This window comes from Corvus cornix, chromosome 1A (genome assembly GCF_000738735.6).
Source record: "Corvus cornix cornix isolate S_Up_H32 chromosome 1A, ASM73873v5, whole genome shotgun sequence".
NCBI classification, from domain to species: Eukaryota; Metazoa; Chordata; class Aves; order Passeriformes; family Corvidae; genus Corvus; species Corvus cornix.
The window spans coordinates 5,385,079-5,405,489 of record NC_047057.1 but is presented as its reverse complement, the minus strand read 5'-3'; the positions used below and the strand labels follow the sequence as shown (position 1 = coordinate 5,405,489).

Below are 20,411 nucleotides of genomic sequence, written 5' to 3'. Positions count from 1 at the left end.
TGTTCATAAGGGCTGGGAGAGGTGTGCCGCTCTCCTTTTTCCTGGCTGGTCAGTTTAGGACTGGTGTTCTCCTCCCCCTCCTCTAACTTCCTGCCACCATGTCCCAAAGGTTATGCTTTGAGTGGTTAAATGCTGTCTTAATTGTATTAATTTATTGTGTCATAAAACATCATTTGGCTTTTTATTTTTTCCTTTCCCTTTAGGGACGTGAGGGTGCTCAGATTGAACCGTGGGAAGATGCTGACTACCGTCTTTACAAAGTCACAGACAGATTTGGGTTTCTACAGTAAGTAGCAAGCTTGGAAAGAAAATAAGATTAAAAGTTTGCTACTATTAATATTCAGGCTCTTTATTGTATTACCTATTTGGTTAAAGTATTATTATGCCTTTTAATAGATATTTTGGCAATTGCTGTGTAAGTGTTACTGCTGGCTAATCTTTCACTGTGCTTTTCAGTTCAGTTTCTATCTGTTTTTTTATTTCTGTAATTTGATCCTGCATAGGGAACGGAATTCCTATTTTTAAAACAGGAATAGTTTAGTTTTAAAATACTCGGGAATGAAAATTGATAGTCTACAAAAAAGATATTTCAAGCTGAATTGCAGATAAATTTTGGTTGTAAATAACTTAGTTGGATGTAAACAAACTTGAAGTTCTTGGGTTTATAAAACTTTTGTTAAAATTTTTATTTTTAAAAAGATCCTAACATATTACGGTTACTCAGTGGTTGTATACAAGCAACAGTTTATCTCAGTCCTTCAAAGATCTTTTAGCTGTATATATTTTTTAACCTTACTGAAATATCTGCTGATTTGGGACCTAATGTTGAATCTCAACTTTAAGTCAGAAAATGCCAGAGTCCAGATGCAGTTCCCCTATAGGTGCCTCCATTGTAACATAATCTGTGCCTTTTTGGCAAATAGAAGATTAGAGCATTAAATTGTATTAGGGTTTTTGTGTTTGGCAAATGTAAATATCCAGCTTGCACAAACTGAACACAAGCTGACTTGCTGCTTTTGATAATATTAGGGCTCTCTGATGTTCTTGATGTTTGACATTTTGTTTGAATACATGAAATGCAGTTTAAATCCAGAAAAATCAGTGATAAGTGGAAAACTCAGTAATACCCATGTAATTTATAGTACTGGGAAGGGGGGATGTGTATGTTCTGGTTTTTGCGGCTTTTTCCCCCTCTCTTCTTTCCTTTTTGCAATGTTAGTGTTTTTACAAGCTGTCAGTTAAAAAGTCATCTTTACCTGCTTGTGCATCATTGGGGTGAGTTAATCTGATGTGTGACATTCAGAGAGATGTGTTTTACACACAGAGGTCCTTGTGTTGGTAAACCACAGCTGCAGCACAACTGCCTGGTGGTGTAGCTGCAGTTGTAGCACTCCTAATGGAGAATGGATGTCAGAGTTACTTTTATTTCTTGGGCAGAAGTAATGGAAGCCACTGCAGGGTTCACCTCAGACTTTGGTATCCTTGAGAACTCCTGAACTTTCCCTGTTACTTGTATTGTGATACTTGAATTTTTATGTGTAAGCTATAGAAGATTGTTACTCAAGTCCTCTCCAGTTGCTGCTGCTGTCAGTCATTACCCCAGACCTCTTCCCCAGGAACATCTTTATGCACCAACACAGAATTAATTCTCTGTATAATAGTCAACTTCAAGGGATGAAAGCCAAAATATTTAAATTACATAAAGACTGCACATGTTAGCAGCGTATGCAGATAATCTGTTCACTAATTGTGCCTATTTGTAGCTTGTCCATGTCTTGTTACAGGGCAGATTTCACCTGGGAGTGTTCTCAAGGCTGCTTTATGATTAAGATAAATTCATTGCAAATGATATTTTTATTTTCCTGAGAAGCAAAGTCTCTCCTAATAGAAGAAATATCATTAGAATAAACATACCAACTGTTTTGCCCTGAAATGACAATTTATACTGCACTATAGATTTTAACTATGGTCTGGGTCATCTGTGCTGTCATACTGGGCCTGCTGTGTCTGAAAGAAACGTCTGTTCTATGAGAGTTTGACATGCAGCAGGACGTACCAAAAGCCTCAAAAGGTTATCATCCCTGAGAGCCACAATTCCTTATGACCTATCAGGTGTTTACAGTATAAATTAGCAAACAGGCTGATGCACATTGAAAACAAAAAATCTGGGGGCAGTACCAAATTTACAGTGCCATAGTTAATGTCTGCAGGGATTTGTAATCTTGCTTGTATTGACATCTTAAAATAAGATAACTAAGTAGCTGAGAGATGTCTTTTGTATCAGAAGGGTGCTGGGTGTGAGGAACCAGACAGAAAATTAGGGCTTGTTTTCTCAAGTACAGTAGGCTTTGATTACTCTCAGTAGTTTTCTCTTTCTCCTTGTCTGTGTCCTGTTTGCAGCTTTCCTTGGCTTTGTGAAGGGGCATTCAAAGTTCAGTTGATTGCTGATAGGGCAGAAAAGATAATTTTGAGGGAATGAAACACTCAGGCTGCCTGTGTAACTTGCTACTGGGTAGAAGATGGGAGAATGTAAAGACTAGAGACATTAAAAGAGTAGTTTTGGTCTAGATCTGCAATTTTTCTGGTGTCCCAGTGTCCTTGTTTGTGTGTTAAAGTGGGAATTTGTAAACTTGAGGAACCTGAAGACACAACACTTCTATTGTCTTCCTGCCATACCTGTAGAAGTGGGCTCAGGTTCTCTTCAGAGAACAGACTGAGAAGTGGAGGGAAAGTACCTTTTTATTTAACAGTGGAGAAATGGGATTGTGATTGGAAACAGATTTGACATTTGCCTTCAAGTAAAATAGGTCACTTTAACCTTCTTATAAGACTCTCCGTTGATGTATCTGGCATCATTGAGTGGTTCTAAGTGTTGTAGTATTTATTGTTTACAATAGTTAGAATCATCTTTACCCAATACTGTCTTAAATTTATAGTAGCTGCTGCCTTCAGAACACAATTTGTTGCAGTACTTTATTTTGCAGTTCTGCAAATGAATGTGAATGTTGTAGTTAACTTTGGATATTAAAAAGAAATTGGTGTGGACAAGTTATTAAGACAGCTATTTAAAACAACAACAAAAAATAGCTGAGTTAATACCTAATGAATTTAGGGAACAAGAAAGTATGTTCAGTGAGAAGTACCAGAGCATTATAATAACGAGACATTTGAAATGAGTTAAGGGAAGTTTTAGGGGGAAGTTGGATGTGGGACAAAGGTTTTCAGCAAAGCTAAGCTGTGAAATAACCTGTGGGGAGCCCAAGGGGACTGTCTCCTGAAATGTTTAACACCAAAGTGTACAAAAAAAAATACAGTCATGAGGAGTTTGTTCAGTGGCATTGACTAAATTGTAGGAGCTATGAGCTACTCTGCTGAAAACATAAATTGTACAGTAGAGGCATGCAGGAACCAGGAAGAGTGAAACTCTCGTTACTGGCTAAAACGTAGAAAATTTGGCCTTTACCAACTACTGTTGTTGCAAGGCTATAAGGAACTGGTGGGTTGTTGTTTATTTAAGCCATGTGGTGTTGCAGGCAAAGCAGACTCAACTTGGGGATTTTTTTTTCATAACTTACTGCCAAATAACATGACATTCTGCTTGCTGATTTGGATGCTGGGTAGGAACACTCCAAACCATAACACTCTAACAGGCACCTGGAGGAAACACCTGTCTCCCCTCTGCCTCCAGGACAAATTTCCCTTGCTTTTTGTCATGGTTACCCTTGGATCACCCCAGTTCCTTTGGTGACGTGGCAGGCAGTGCAGGAGCTCCTGCACACAATTTCTTTCTGCTGCTCCTGGCTTCTTACTTATTTTCACCTACTGCTCCTTGTCTTACATGTCTTGCCCCACCCGGGCATGGTGTGCCTCCCCACTGGGAGTACGTCTCCAGTCATGCTCTCAGCATCCCCTTCCACATGTCTCTTCTGTCTCTCCAGTTAGTATTGTTCCTCTTAATTAATACAGACTTTTTTCTGCCAAGTGCTGTTGGTCTTCCTCAGTGACACCTGGTATACATGGAATAGTATATTGAATTAATACATCAATTAAGTAAATTAAATATTCCTATTACATGGAATAGCCTATTAAAACTTCACTCTTCACTTTTGTAATATTTCTTTCAGAGAATCCCATGTCAGGGAGCTTGTCTTAGTCATGACCACAAGTATTGACAGAGCAGACCAGCATATTTTATACAAGTGCAGTGTGGTTACCAATAAACCTAAAAATGTTTAAAGGGAAAAAAAAGTCACTAATATCCCTTCCCCAGAAAACCTCAGTCATGGTCCTTATTCAGTGCAATTTATTTTGCAGTAAAAATCCTGCTGCTGATTTCATGTGACAGTGCAGGAATGCTGAGTAGTCAGGCTGATATGAAAAGTGCCATTCAGTTTTAAAAGGAACATTTTTTCCTCTGAAGTCTAGCACCAGTGTCTGTATATACAATCTGCCACTGTTTTGATAAGATTAGATATTCTTTTCTAGAAAGTGCAGGAGATGGGTGCTTCGTGCTGTGCCTGTAGCTGATGGAAGTCTAGCAAACCATCTCGGGGGACTCCTGGCAGGCTCAGATAAGCCTTAGCCTGTAATAGATGACTTTTGCAATCAAGCATTTTAGGAATGGGAGAAATGCCGAAGATCTCTTCACAGATAGTCATAAAAAACCCCTGTTTTGGCTGTTTTTGGAAATGAAAAAGGCAGAATGTGTTTGATATTCATAAAAAACAAGGGGTTTGTTTGCTCAGTTTTTTATTGTTTCTTTTTTTTCTTCTTCTTGGATATGTTGTATCTTTTTGGTCAGCATTATGTGAATTTTGACCCTGCACCCCCCAAAAAAGCAGTTCCTCTCTGTCCTATCTTGGAACCTGGCTAAATTTTAAAGCAAATGTCGTCAGTATTTTTACTGTGGACTCTTCTCTTGTCAGCCCTTTTCTTTACCTTGTGGATACTTCTACTTGCATTTTTTCTAGCAGTCATTGATAAGGGAATAATTTCAGGGAAAAAAAGCTAAAGGAGTTTCTGAGTGTCTTGAAGCTCATAGCAGGCATTCCAGTAATGCCTCGGGATCTGGGATTTCCCCCTTCTCCTTCCTTGAATTCTTTAGTTGATTTTGGTGCTACTTTGGAATGGTTAAAAAAGCTACTAGAATAAATACCTTATTCCTTGGGTGGTGACAAGTTCCCTACTACACAACTAAGAATGTTTTAAAAGGTATTTTATTTTTTCAAACTGACAGTTTATGTAATATCTATATTGATTTGTCTATTTAGAAGTGACAATTTTATGAGTTATTTTTATAGCTAAAAAGTTATTAAAGGTCTTAAGACAGTAAAAGAAAGCAAGAAATTCAAATGACAGTCAATATTTTTATAAGTAAATAAGAATTTAAGCTTTAACTGACTGTCATCAAAGCACGTACTTAAAGATGTATTTTTCTTGAATATATCCTTGTATTTATTTTTTGTGAAACTCTCCAGTTATCTACAAGGGCAAAACAGCTTTATTCCCTCCCCTTCCTCCCTGCCCCACATAATGTTAAGGTTGAGCATTGTCTGATTGAAGTTTGCAAAACAGCCCAAACTTTGTGCGTGATCCTGAAGTAGGGTAGAAGCTGAGAACAGCATTTTGCAATTGTGAAGGTCAACACCAGTTTAAAGAGCTGATCCTCTTTGGAGCCTTTCAACACCAGGCCAAAAGTCAGAGCAGGATAAGCCAGACGGCCTCGGTGTCTTCCTAGGATGGCACAGAAAGCTAACATTTGAGCCAATCTGAACAGCATCTTCCTGCACTTAGGTCACCACACTAGTGGTCAATGCACTCCAGGTCCTGAGAGGCTTTGTACTGAAATCCGTAACGCATTAAACAACATCCCCCCTGAGGAAGAAACATCAGCAAGGTTCATTTGTTTGGTACCTGTTGGAACTACTGATTTCAGCCCTTCAATCAGATGGTGGCCACGCAGAAGTATTTAAAAAAAATAAAATGTCCCACACTTTTCATTTTTAGCTGGCAATTAGAATTTACATTATGTGGTCTTATATAAGCATCTTTGTGTGTGTATATTCTTGGTGATTCTTTTATATTTCTCTCTCTGTACAATCACCCATCTGTGAGGGAGGTGTTCAGTTTTCTTTTATAACAGAACTGTTCAAGGCCACAGTTTTGTTTTTCTAAGTAAAATAAAAATAATACTGGTTTTTGGAATTTGGGGCAGGTACAGCTCAAGTCCTCATTGGGAAATCTGGATTCTGACTTAAATACTCTGAATAATATATTGTGGAAAGTGTTTTAAGTGTTCACACCTTAACAGTTATGAAATAGAAAGGGCAGAAGAAACTGCAATTTATTTACTGCAACTTTACAAGAACTTTTTCCTTTCCATTGTTCCCTGATGAATGCCAGTCACGGAATTGTTCTTGTAACTTTGTTGATGAGCTGTGAAAATCAATGCAGCCATGACATGATTCAAAAAATTAAAAAATACTTTTATTTCTTCAGCCTGCACTGTAGGAGTTCTTTTCAGACTTTGTTATTATCAAGGTTTGTGTTAACTTCCAGTAATAATTGTTATCTTATAGCAGTAACCAGTATTGTCAGATTTTGTGTTCTGACTTGGGTGATTCAGTTTAAACATGTTTTTCCTTTTACTGCCTGCTCAGTAAATGGAAACTGGGGATGTATATTTACTGTGGCAGATGCTCTTACGGTGATAAATATTCCAGGATCAGCATAGTGAGATTGGGCAGACTGGAGGTTTATTTTGCAAGGTTGTTTATGTGGGTTTTTATCCCCTAGGGAATAAAGAGTGGTACAATAGAAGTACTAGTGGTAGAAAATACAGATGTGTTCTGCCTCTCACCCCATTCATGAGGCTCTCTCCAAAATTTAGGTTAGATTCTTGTGCTACTCTTGCAGTGTAGCTCTGTTCTGATTCTGATGGAATTGTACCAGTTCACAGCAGCTGAGAATGTGACTCATACCCTTAGTCTTTATCCCATGAGCCTGTTAAAGCAGTGAACATGTTTTGAGAATAGTTTGCTAATGATGGAGATTATCACATTGCCAGAGGCGCTTTTCAAATACCAGAATTTATTATTTCTTTTGCTGAGATAGAGACCTACCTGCTCTTCTCCATCAAACTTCACTCTTTAAAAAAACCTGCATTTTTATTAGCTCTAATGCATTTCTACAGCATGCTCCAGAAACGAATTAGGGGAGCAAGAAAAGGGAGAGCTCAGTCAAGGATTGAGCTACTCCCATTAAATGCCTCCAAATAAAACTATTGATTACTTTTTTCCTCCAGTGTTATTATTTTACCCTGAACTTTTTGATAGGGAGCAATATGATGAGCAACCGCTTATCCCCTCTTGGATTCTATTTCTTGGTAATTTGTATGTAGCCTTGCTGGAAAATAGTCTTTATCTCTGAAGTATTCTGTGTGCATTCCTTAATATTTTTTTCCATGTGCCTGTTGAACCACATGTCCATAAGCAATAACTCTTGCACAGCACTCCCTGCTGATTTGGGTGGGTACACGAGTGAGTTCTCTCCAGATAAGAGCTGTAAGGACAGGTCTCTGAGGGTTCTTGGCAGCAGCAGAAGTTATGCTGAGATTTTTGGGTAATAGCAGTTAAAAAAAGAAGCATGGTTAATGTAATTTGGTAATAATCAAAGTAGCATTCAAAAAATAGGGATTTTATATAATTTTAGTTTCAAGTTTTTAGTAGGAGAGACATAGAATCATCAGGGTTGGAAGAAACAAGCTCATTAAGTCCATCAGTACACCCAGCACCATCACTGTAACCCCATAACCACTAAACCACATCAGCCAGTGCCAGATCCAGAAGCCTCTTAAACACCTCCAGGGATGGTGACTCCACCGCCTCCCTGGGCAACCTTTTCCAATGCCTGACCACCCTAAGAGTGAAAAATTTTTTTCTAATACCTGATCTGATCTCCTCTGTCTCAGCTTAAGGCCATTTCCTTTTAAGGCCATTAAGTCTGCATCGGAGTTTAAGGAAGGAGCTCCAAGGCTGCTGGAAGAGTTGCAAAGTTACTGTTCACAGTGACATGGAGCCACAATTTGTAATTTTCTAGGCACAGTAAATATTGCCAAACATGTTAAGTGATGTGGTGATGTGCTAAAATGGCAATGAAATGTTTATTCTTAAGAGTTCAATTATAAATGTGAATCTTACTGCATTTTATTTATCCTGGTCATTCAGCAGGGACTTGCTGTCATTTTCCTCTTCTCAGCTTTGTGAGACAGGGTCAGACCCTCTTGTCGGGAGAGTGGCTAAACTCTTCCCTCCCTCGGGAAGAAGTGTGCCAAATTCAGCCTCTTTCAGCTGCCAAAGTCAAATACTTATTAAAAAAAAAAGTTCAGATCTCTCTTTTTAAAGAAAAGTTGTGTTTCTCTTCTCTTTCTCCTAAATATATGAATCTGCCTCATTTTGACTGTCTAGAAATTTTATGTGGCATTATAAAGATTTACCATGGGAACTCCACTGAATTCTCTTCTCTTCACTGGAGTTTTGCTTTATGTGTCATGGATTCTGCCTTCAAATATGTGATAACACTTGCCTTGACTGATTTTGCTGTGAAATATTCATTGCTAATCATACTGAGGAACTGCTGTTAAAAAAAACCCCAACCACAAATCTCAGCTCTATTTAACATTCTTTCCTTTTGCCCTAATATACCCTGAGGATATTATCTTTATTTAAGGAGAGAAGTGGTAGTTTTCTTGGGTTAGTAATTGAGATTCAGAATGCTTTTTTTAGGTCCATCTTCCTAGCATTAGACAAATCCTTTCTTTTTTTTTTTTTTTTTTCCTTTGCATGCTTCCACAGGAACTACTTGTAAAATAATATTTTAATTGTATTTCTGTCTGACAAAACCTGTTTTGAAAACACAGCAAACCCACTGTTTTCCAGTTATGGAATTCCTGATAAGTTGAAATGAATCCCTGCTTGCTATGCCGTTGTGAAGTGGTGAGGCTGTGTCAGAGACCAGGGTAGATGGGTAATTGTATTTAAACATCCCTGACAGTGGAAGAGTACATTGGACCTGCTGTAAAATTTCCTTAGTCCTGTCCATTCTGACTGAGTTAACAGCTCTGCTTCCTTGATGGACAATGAACATTTTTCTCTGAATCTGTCTGCGCTCGTGGTAGTGGTTGTGTTGTGACTCTTCTCTTTGCATTAATGCATTTGAACTTGTGTTCAAAAGCATGAGCTGTCCGTGGCAATTTGCAGTATTTTCTTCCTTAAAGCGAGGTCTTATTTTGCAAGAGTATGTGGTCAGAAGTGTTGCTTTAGAAGGTGTTTTGGTTACCACCAGGAACTCTTCAGTGCCTTTGTTGTTCACTTTTTCTCAGGCTTGCTACTTTCACAAGTATTCTTTGTCAGCCTGATGGTGAAGATCGGCTGTTTATTCAAAGCTGTTTCAGGAAAATTGTCTAAACCAGACCTAGCAAAGGGAGAGGAATCAGCTTCTCTCAGCTAGTCACCTGTGAGCTTTACAGCTGTATATATTTGCGCATCACTTGTGTATTTAGTGGTAGGACTTCACCAGGAGGAGGAAGTGCCTTGAAGTTACGTGTCTAGAAGTTACCAATGAATTTTTCTGTGACTTGGACTGTGAATTTAATTTTTTTTGCAACTGTATTTAAGATGATGTTCTCTTTTATTTTTTGTCTTCCCTTTCCCCTTGTCTTATCGTGGTGATCTAGTGTGTGGTTCTTCTCTTATATTCCCTTCATGCAGGTCCTTCCTGTGGAAGGAAGAAGTGTTCTGTTGTTATTTTCTGTAACTCAGAATGGTATGGTCTTGTTTTTCCTTCCTTAAACTGTATCACAGTGTTAACCCGTTTCTTTGGCTTGGCTTTATTCTAAGCTTATTCTTAGGACTAGAGTTGAAATTTGAATTTTATATCCATTCTTTCAGCTGAGGTAGTCCAGGCTGTCAGTTCAGCAATCCTCTGCAGATACAGAAGGAAATGAGGTGAATGCAATCCTGCAGATTTGATGGCAAACACAAAAATAAGCTGCAGGATAGTTCTGCCAACTGAGGACAAATAATGTGTTTTTTTGTTAACAGCTGCTGCTACTTGATTTGAGTAAAAGATCACCCACTGTGTACTAGGAATTCATAAAGTACTTCCTTTTATGAAAAGAGCTATTAGGTAGCAGAACTGAAAAAAATGATTGAGTACGTTAATATAGTTTAATTTATACAACGTTCATAAAGCGATATGCAGTGGTTTTGAGTTACTGCTTAAGCTTTAAAACATACATATTTAGCATAATCATTATTACCTCATATATTTCCTACTAAATTTTGCATTTATAGAAGATTAAAGTAACTGAATGTAGGAAATGGCCGGAGTGTGTTTCATTGGCACAGATTAAGGATGCTAAAAGGGGGGACAGTTTGTAGAAGTGCAAAGATGCTGCTACTCTAGACCCAGTGAAGGACCCACCAAAATGGGATTCGAGACCACTGACGTTTATTTCCTGAAAGAAGCAAGTGTAGGTACATAATGCTGTGAGCTTCAGCAGTGAGCAAGTATGTATTGCTGGAACAATACCATCTTAGTTAATTTATGTTGGAATAAGCTTTGCATAGTGCAGGAATTTTAATGCAGATGAAGCTGCCAACATGCAAACCATGGATCGCTGTTAATTTATGGTGTAAGTGATCTGCACGGGAAGTAACCTTCAAGCAGTACTTCAAAGCAGGAGATATGTGTTTAAGGAGAAAATCCTAGGTGTTTTAGACATTTATCAAATGTAAATTAGAAGCAAGGCATTCTCTTTCATTTTGCCTTTTAGACTCTAGAGAATTTTAAGGTAGCTTAGACTAATTTTTTTCTTTATAAAAACGAGATTCTGAGAAGACATTTTTAACCTCAGTGTTCATTTATGTACAATTAAAGTGATACCAAAAAATCACTAGAAATGCTGATGTGCTCAATTAAGCATATTATAGATTTCTCAAAGGTTTTCTAATTCCAAGCTGGGGAAACTTTCAAGTTTGCGTATAGAACATACCTTTTCACTAAAAACACAGGAAAACACATATTTTTAGCATTTGGCAGTGAAAACACAGTTCTATGTTTTTTTTCTATGAATTTCTTGATAATTTTTCATAGTGGCAGTAAAAATTTTACAGCAAAGTCATCTTCTCCCATGCAGCAGAGTACTTTACTAAAAAGTCACCATTTTGAGATTTAGTTGATTTTGATAAAACTTTTGATTTTATTTTATCTCATCTCTCAGAGTGTGCATTGCTTGAGACTTTCTGGACAGGAGCTACATGTTCATAGCACTGTGCTGTGCAAATTGGCAGCGACATCCACAGAATCCACAAATAACAATTGCAAATAAAACCTAGTCACAAAATCACATGTGGTCCAACCTTTTGCCAGCATTAAATTCTTTCTTGCAGCATGTTTCCTGGTAATTATATTGTGGAATATCACATTGGCTTATCCCATATGTTAATTAATTGCTTTGGCTTGCTTATGAATTTTAATAAAACTTCTGAAAGCTGTTTTTTAATCTGCTGTAGTCACTACCCCCATACTGTGCAGAGGTTGTTTGGTGAAAATTCCAAGTGGATGATTACAGTAGCAGAGCTCCAATTATTTTGAGAGAGAGACTCAATGAAATTTGTGAGTTTGTAAGTAAATTGTGAAATACAAAGAAGGAAGCGAGCCACAGAATTTTGTATGTGAAAAACAACAGCTTTCTTACCTTCTCCTTAATATTTTCAGAAATCTTTCCCATATATTATTGGCTTTGAAAATAACACTTTTGCTTTAATTTCCTTTCAAAAGCTGGAAGATTAAAGCAATATTCATAGTCAGGATTCCTCTGAAAATTATGTTGAAGGTGTGATTCTGTTGCAAAGCATTGTTGTACACATCCATAATACCACATATTGCCCAGACAGCTTTATGTGCCGTGTATCAGACACTGAGGGGGAGGCAGACCTAATACAACACCTTGTTGTGTGTTTATTGCTGTAGAATTGGTTTCCCAGTGTGAATATACTCATTTTTTTGTGTCTAGTAAAGCCATAGATTCCTACAACTCACTCCTGACAAATCACACAATTTAAAACTGTACCTATTTGGGAAGATTTTACTTTTTCCTAATACATCTGAATACTGTAATGGTGGAAGTTGTTACTCAGCAACCTGAGTTTCTTGAGTTTCATGTTGTACAGCAAGACAACTCCATTTTTACTAAAGCTCTTTGTGTTCAGACCTGTCAAGTGAATTCTTCCCCTCATACCTTACCTGTGCATGATCACTCTTAAGAATTTATTTCACATCAGTTTTGGTTTTGACTTTTATACCTTACTAATGTCTGTGGATGTTTCACTCAAAAATTTCTTGATCATGAAAGCTTCAAAATGATACAAATGACTGGTTCTTAATTTTTTTTTTTATATTGCCTTTAAAGTAAGTCTCCTGGGTAATAGCAAGTATGTTTTCCTCATGGATTAAAAAACAGTGCATCACAAATGATAAGCTGAATGCACAGCATTTGTTTCTTTATGGTTAACTCAGTGAGACCATGAAGATCAGTGTTCTGCAAAAAACTTATCCTATGTTATATTTAAAATGTGACACCAGATATGATTTCAAAATACTTTTCATTTAAAATGAAACTCTGTGCGGTGGTACAAGGTGATGCTATTGCACTTAGAGTACTTTGAGGAGAGCATGAGAAAATTACTGAGGATAGTGTGAGAAAACTTTTTGTATAGGCACTGCTTTACAGGTTTTATGAAGATTAAACTTTTTTAGTGGTTGTTTTACACTGAGTTCAGTAATACAGAAATATTGAATGTAATTGACTTTTTTATTAGATGACTTGTGTATATCACAGTTATTCCCACAAATGTTTCCTAATAATGAGCCTCAAAGTTCTTCACAGTGCCCTGGCCAGTTGTGTCTGGGTTAGACAGACTAGAGCCAAGTAGAGAGGGTTTTTAAGCAAGTGCTGTGTTCTGAAATAGAAATTGAGAAATAAAAGTACTGTGTAGCAAAAGATTTTGAACATTACAATTCTTTGGGTAATTAAGCTTTGTAGTATTTCTGGTCTTCTTGTGGTCAATTTTTGTCACTTATTTTTTTCCCAGTGAAAATTTGGTTGTCAGGCCTTGTCCAGCTTGTGACTATGAAGAAATTAATCGATCCTCTGGAATTCAGAATTCTGGGGTGATTGGTATACCAAGGTTACTGATCATTGCACTAAATACCTTCCACCCTCAACTGAAGCTGCAAAGGACAGAGGAGGCTTTACATTTCTTAAACTTAAGCCGAACTAGAAACAGGAAAATTCGGTGATTTGAATCAGCAGGGAACATACTTGGGATTTAAATACAAATGTAGGAAAGGAATAAATCTGTTGAGTGTCTAATACAAGAAAGTCTTTCCTTGTGTTTGTATTGAAAAAATACATCGAAGTGCTGTTTAAAGATGACTGATTTAAACAGCAGCAGTGGGTAGGGGACTGTAAGCTTGTTAAGTCTTAGACTTTTCAATTTATTTCAACTACCACTGTTACTCTGGGAGGCTAATTACAACACATACTGTAATGGTCAAAGCCATAGATCTGCATATTTAATGTTCTGAAGTGACAGATATTTATGCATTTGACATAGTTTCTTTTTTTAAGTTTTCTTGAAACATTCACAAAAACCTGTGTTAGTCATTGTAGTAGGTTTAAAGATGTGAGATCCATTCATCCCTTACAATGCAATAAAAAAAAGGCATTTTCAATCAAGTCCAATAAATGAACTCTTGTGTCTTTGAACTTAGAGACCTTTTCACCAGAAAGTGGAAGTAGTTCAGCCTGAAAGATGGGAAGATGGCTTTGGGCTGGTGCTGCAGATCACCACCAGTGAGGACCAAGGGTGGATATCAAGTTCCAGTCAAACCTTGGAATCCAGTATTCACTTTCTTCTAGTGAGAGGTCTTTGAGGAGCCTCCTAGTAGAATGACTATCAGGCAGCTTACCGCAGTTGTGATTTGATCTTGCAGTGTTTTGCAGCTCCTAGACGTGTGGACAGTATCTTCAGTCCTCTCTCTTAGTGCTCGATCTCCAGAGCCGCTTGGCAGTGACAGGCAGAGCCCTGAGCTGCTGTTGGGATCCTGTATGGCTGCAGCTGGGAGCTCTTGTCTTGATGGCAAGGCACAGGCCAGGTGTGGTGATTCTTAATTCCTGTCTCGTTCAACAGCTGACTTTACCTAGTTCAGATTTTACTTTAGTGTGGACAGGAGAGTGTTAAGATCTTTTTTCTGCTAAGTGAGACCTTATATTCATGACTTCAGTTAAAAGCATCCCTGTGACTCCTCTTTTGGATATCCAGGATTGTATGGTTCCAAGATAATGATGTTAATCACTTCTGTTCTCTCTGTATCCCCTAAATGCATATTACTTGAGCTATTAAAGGAAAACAGTCATCTTAGGGCAGGATATGGCTATCTTATGTTAATATTGTTTACTACTTCCCATTTTTATTTGGTGAAGTATGCAGATAAACACCATGGAGAAATGCAAGTTTACATAGACTGCGAATGGTTGGAGAAGATTAATTTTTAAAAGAAATAATTAAGGTGTAACAATATTAGATTGGCTGGGCTGGGAAAGGAAGGGGAAGATGCATCATTATAAAGAAAAAATAGAAGGTACAATAAAGTAACAGATTCGTAGACATCAATTGATTTTGTGTCTGTTCCTACCTAATAATAAAAAAACCTCTTAAGATTCTTCTGCATAGAAAACACGTACACTAAATGGAACTGTATTTATTTAAAATACCTTAGGGGCTTGAGAGAGTTTGTGTGCCTGCTCTTCCTCTTCTTCAATCCTTGCAGGGTAGATTTTAATATTTACACATATGAGTATATGGGCATAGTTGGTGCCATCTCGTTAGTGGAGAGGGAGATCTCCAGGAACAACTGCGTGTCCAGCGAGTTACTGAGCAGCCCAGGGCCATTCATTTGGCTTCTGCGCTGTTTGCCTGGTGCTCAGCATCATCTTGGGGAATAAAAACATGGGGCTGCCTTAATGTGCTGCTGTGGAATTTCAGTGTAGCTCTGTCGTATTAGAGCAGAGCTGTACAGCTCAAAAAATAACGAGCAATGTGGGCATAAATTTGATGTTGGATTAATTTAGTGTCTGCTTCCCAGGACGTGAGGGCTGCCTTTTCCTGCTCAGGAGGTTCAGCCTGCCTTTTCGTTGTGCATTGATGGTAACTCCCAAAATTAGCAGTGAGCAATTGCTAAATTGCTAAATAAATCACTAAAACTCCTTCTCCCTTTGTGAAAAATAGGATTTGATTAATCTTTCATGTGATCAGCTTCCATGCCAGTGTGCAGATAAGCTGTCAAGTGGTACCAGTTCAGCAGAGGAGCTGCTGTGGCCAGTGTGAGTCTGCGGGGATGCGGAGCTGTCAGATCCTTGCCTTTCACGCTGCAGGCAGCACTGGAGGAAAAAGGGTTTGTTGTGTGCACAGCCAGCTGCTGGTGTGACCTCGTAGGGCTGTGAAGAATGAGGCTGCTGTGGGAGGCTCGTGGAGGGTAGGCAGGGCCTGCAACTGTCACTAAAGAATTGGAAATTTTAAGTGATGTGAGAAGGCCTAGCAGTCTTTGTACATCAAACCAGACAACAACCACCCCAAGCAGATTGTATTAAACTGAATTTTTTCTTCCTCTTTGCTTTTTCTTTCCGCTTCAAATAAGCTGAATTTCTAGGTGATATTTGGCATACAAAGAGCCTTCTTTCAGTTACTTGATTTAGTTATATGAGACTGTGCACAATACTGTATAATTTTGTTAACATTTACAAATAGCACTGACTAGAGGTTATTTCTAGTGTGTTAGATGTTGATCAGGAGTTTTTTTGATTTTGATGTTCACCAAGAGAACTTTCAGGTATTAGTTAAGTGCTTCTAAATGAAGGAATTATGGTTTTTGCAATGCTGCTCAAAAGCAACAGTCTTTTGGTTTTAAAATTAATTTCTGGGCTGTGGGCTGGAAACTTTGACTTGTGTTTGGTCTCTGTGAAGGTGTTGATGGGAGCAAGTTTTTCCATTGGATTAGGTGGTTCAAATGTATTTCTTTATTCTGTATTTTTTATTCAAATATACCTTCTGAATCTGAAACAGCATCTTATAAATGAAATGAGATTGAATACAATTCAAGCACTTTGCATCAGAGTGTTGTTACACTGACTGAAGCATTAACTTCTGTAGCCTTCCCCAAGGTCACCCTTGCACAGAGTGGATGCAGGTCTAAAATACTGGGGTTTAATGGCCTCGCTATAAAAAGCTGTAATGATGTAGGTATGAGGGTTTTTTTCATAATACCAAGACTCAGTAGGAATTTTAAAAAGTATTTCCAGTGTTTCCTGTGTTGTAGTCCCTTTTAAACATGGTTTTATTGGGTGTGTTATTTTATCAGACCTCTATAGCAGAAGGGAGTTGCTTCTCACAGTCGAGCTGCTGTGTTTTCAGAAGCTGCAGGGGAAGGCAGGCTCACTTGGCATAAAGATGGTCCAGTTACTTTTGAGAGGAAAAACACAAATTTCTTTGATAAGAAAAACAGAGGTCGCAGAATGAAACGAAGGTAATGGAAAGTCTGATGATCTATCTGGTCAAAGGTTGCTTTTCAAGCTTTCAATTCCTAAACTGCCTTTTAGGCTTAGGGTAAGAAGTAAAAAGACTTTAAATTTTAGTATTAATTAGGTACCTAGTAACAAAACAGATTTTTTTTTTTTCTGCTACTTCTTCCTGGTTACTTAGAGTGAGTTCTCTAGTTTTGAGAAAATGTGAGTTAGCTCTCCTAAGTCAAGCAAAGTCTCAGAGCCTTTCCTTGAGCACAGTGGTAAAGGAGGAAGTACTTTTTTTTTTTTTAAATTTGTAAATCAGCTAACAATAGTATGGTCAAATAAAACAAAAATCGTTTGGATTTCAGTTCAGTAATACAGCAGAGGTGCTTTTACAGAAGAAAAAAAAAGTTTTCTTAAGCTATGCAATGTTTTTTGTAAGTTATGCAACTACTTTGATTTAAAATCCTAGTTCTGTACTTAAAAATATTAGTTCTTCTTTACAGTTCAAAATTCTTGTTCACTTGTTAGTACAAATTGCTGCTGTAAATGGTGACTTGTAAGAACCTATGCAGAAATGATTTTGTGCCAAGATTAATCAAGACTAATATAAACTTTATCTTTGTTTTCAGTCCAGAGGAGCTTCCTGTCCATGATGCGGTGATAGAAAAGGTAAGTCCACTGTCCTCCAGCTTTTGTTACTAGGAAGTAAACATTTACAGATTTACAGCTTTTAACAATATAAATCATTGTGAAATGATTTGGTGAATCGTTTTAGTGATTTGCATTTCCAAAGAAGCACATTCTAAGTCCCCTAAGAGCTGTATCCTTGAGGCCACATTAACTCGCCCACAGATCCCTTGGGGCCCACTCATTCTTACATTTGCTCCTGTCAATGAGATGTGAATATTCCTTGCCCATCATATGACCTAGTGAAGGAAATGGAGCTACTTAAGAGCTCACAGCCGGCTCTGCCCTGAAAGAGTGAGAGCTGTGGTCCTGTGCCAGGAGCTGCCATCAGCTGTGCTGGGGGATGGATGATGTGAGCGAGGTGGTGGCACTGGCACTGAGGTGTGCACTGCTGTCCTGAGGAGCGTGGGGTGCTTTGCTGCTTTGGGAAATGGTGACGAGTATCCTGCTGCCACTACAGTGTGGTGACCTCCCTTGTAATGCTGAATTGCTGAGCAGGGTGTGTTCTGGACATGCAGGTCCTGCTGGCAGCTGGAGCATGTCCTAGTCCAAAAATCCTGCTGCTGCTGGAGGGTACTGGAGAAGTAGTTTGACAACTGATGTGTTGGGAATGTGGAAAGCAATAAAAATAATGGGGAACTGAATTTCTGCCTGTCTGGGCCTAGTTACTGTTGGTATTTCCCCTTGGTCAGTTGGGTCTGTTGCTTTCTCCAAGACCAAATCAGATCAGAAAACTCAAGATAAAATATTTAAAGCTGTAAGTTTAAGTTAGCCCTCTTGGGTGCATAAATCAGTAGAATACATGGAAAAAGGATGGAATGACTTATTCCAAGGCAGCTCAGCTCCTTGAGTGTTAAGAGCAGCAGTGCTTTGGAAAATTAATTATTTTGAGCTTCATTTATATACTGAAGCTAGTAAGAGATGCTTACTCTAAAAGAATAGAACTTGTAAGTCTCTTTTGTTTTGCCTTGGTTTATGTGTGGTTTTGCATACACAGCCTGAAATAGTTGCATTTTCCTGCCATGTTTCATTACATTTAATAACACAGTGAGTGTATGTATAATTTCATTTCCATCAGAAGGACACAGCAGGGGGGTGAGTCTCTCAGCAGAAATATTAGGCAGCTTGCAGCTACTATGGTAAATGTATTTTGAAGCTCTGATTCACTGTGGCTTTGTAGTTAGCCTTAAATTATTGGTGGAAATAGTGTCTCAGTTCTCTGTCCCAAATTTTGTTTGTGCTGTCTTAAAGTGTCAGCACAGAAACTGTATTTATGGAGTCAGTTTTAAATTGCAAGTCTAGTGTGTTTTTATAATCATCCAGTGATGCTCCTGCATGAGACTCCTGGTTACACTCCTGATGGTATCCTGACCTCTGCTGGTCTGGGCTTTATCTGGCTTCTGTCAGCAGGGTTTGAATCTTTGCAGTTTTCGAGATTACCATTCATAAGGATTACTGTGTTATGTTAATGCAGGCTAAGATTATGAGCTTTTGGTACAATGGCTTTTGAAGTCGCTTACTTGGCAGAAGTATTTATGCTTTCCTTTTTCCTTGTGAATTTTAAAAAATATTCCTAACTCAAGTTTTCATTTCATTTGCAACTTATGTAGAAGGTTGATATCCTTGTGAATTTGGAGTCTGGTCTTCAGATAAAAACAAACTTATGCTGGAATTGGCTGGGATTTCTGTGTGTTTTTGTGTGTGTGTATTTTTGGTCATAATACCTTTACTGTGCATTAATAGTTATAATTAAGGATTTTGGTGCTTCATTACTTTGCTGCACATTTGATGCCTTAAATGTATCAAATCAGTGTCCTTCGTTATGAACTACTTAACCTTGAGATGAATCATACAGCACATCTCAGCTAAAACAAGGGGAGGAAAGATTTTCTGGAGGAAAGGAGTCAGAGAACTGACCTCAGGAAATCTGGAGTCTGTGTCTGACTCTGATTTTGAAGGTCTATGAAATGTCTCTAAGTCATTTTCAGTTTGTTAAGTTTTGTAATTTGATTTGATTTGGTTTACTTGATCATAAATTCTCTGGGGGACAGTGTAGCATGTTCTGGTTTTTTCTGAAGCTTCTGCTGAAGCACGCTTTAAGCCTCAGCCCCTGGCACACGTGCTCTCTGGGAAGGTGGAGTGCTGCGCACGAGAGGGATGCTTGCCAACTATTTTTGCTTTCACTAGTGCATTGTTTACTGACATGAGTAGGAAACCAACTCTGCTTCAATTAGGGATTCTGTTACTCTCAATGGCAAAAATGCTTCAAAGTGTAAAATGTACTCAGAAGACAGATAAATAGGTTTTTTTTTTTTTTTTTGGTGACATCTACATGGAACTTGTCTGAAGGAGCAGCAGCAGCGTCCATCTGCTCTGCAATGAGCTGCCTCAGATCTGTCTGTGTTTTCAGTGTTGTACCTGTTAGACATGAAAGTGAACATAATTCAGGCAGGGAAAGAAGTAGCTAAAAGTTTTCAACAACTGAACACAGAAATAATTGCTATTTTGACTACAGTAGCATCACTTGAGAACGGGGATAAATTGACACAAAGACATAAAAGCTTGAACAAACATACAATTGAAGTGAGCTTCTGACTCAAAAGACCAAAAATCTTGAAAGCAGATCAAACATACAAACAAAAAGACTATGGAAACAGAAAGGGTTTTATTTTTCTTACCAATTATCTGAAGAACTTGTTGAGGGCAGAGACCTTTCCTGACTTCCTGTTATTCCTGCAGTCTAAACTGTGCCTAGAGAACAGCTGCTTTAAGAGATGTTGAAAATGCTGATTCCTTAAAGGGGTTGCAAGTGTGAAGGAGAATCAGAAACAGTGTTGTGATATCTGGGAAGCAATAGTTTTTCTAGCCTTCCCCTCTAACATAACTCTTAAGAGACGTCTTTTAAATTTTTTTTTAAAAGGCAAGTATTTGAGATAATACCTCAGTACAGCCAGAACCTGAACAGGAATGTGGGCAGTTGATTGCAACATGAGTAGTTAGATAAGGTTGAAAGAGTAGAGGCACTTCTTTTCCCCGTAACATTTTTATACTTGTGTCAGGCTTATATCATTTGAATTTAAACAAAAATAACTTG

At 38.1% G+C, this 20,411-nt stretch overlaps 1 protein-coding gene across 4 annotated transcripts in view; it reads left to right on the top strand.

Annotated features, from left to right (window-relative positions):
- Positions 1 to 20,411, top strand: part of USP6NL (USP6 N-terminal like) — a 112,507-nt gene that overhangs the window by 54,245 nt on the left and 37,851 nt on the right. For all 4 annotated transcript variants that reach the window (XM_039570735.1, XM_010407794.3, XM_010407792.3 and 1 more), the window contains 2 exons: positions 204 to 286; positions 17,260 to 17,299. In XM_039570735.1, coding sequence (XP_039426669.1) covers positions 204 to 286; positions 17,260 to 17,299 — 123 coding nt within the window. The remainder of the gene's footprint in view (positions 1 to 203; positions 287 to 17,259; positions 17,300 to 20,411) is intronic.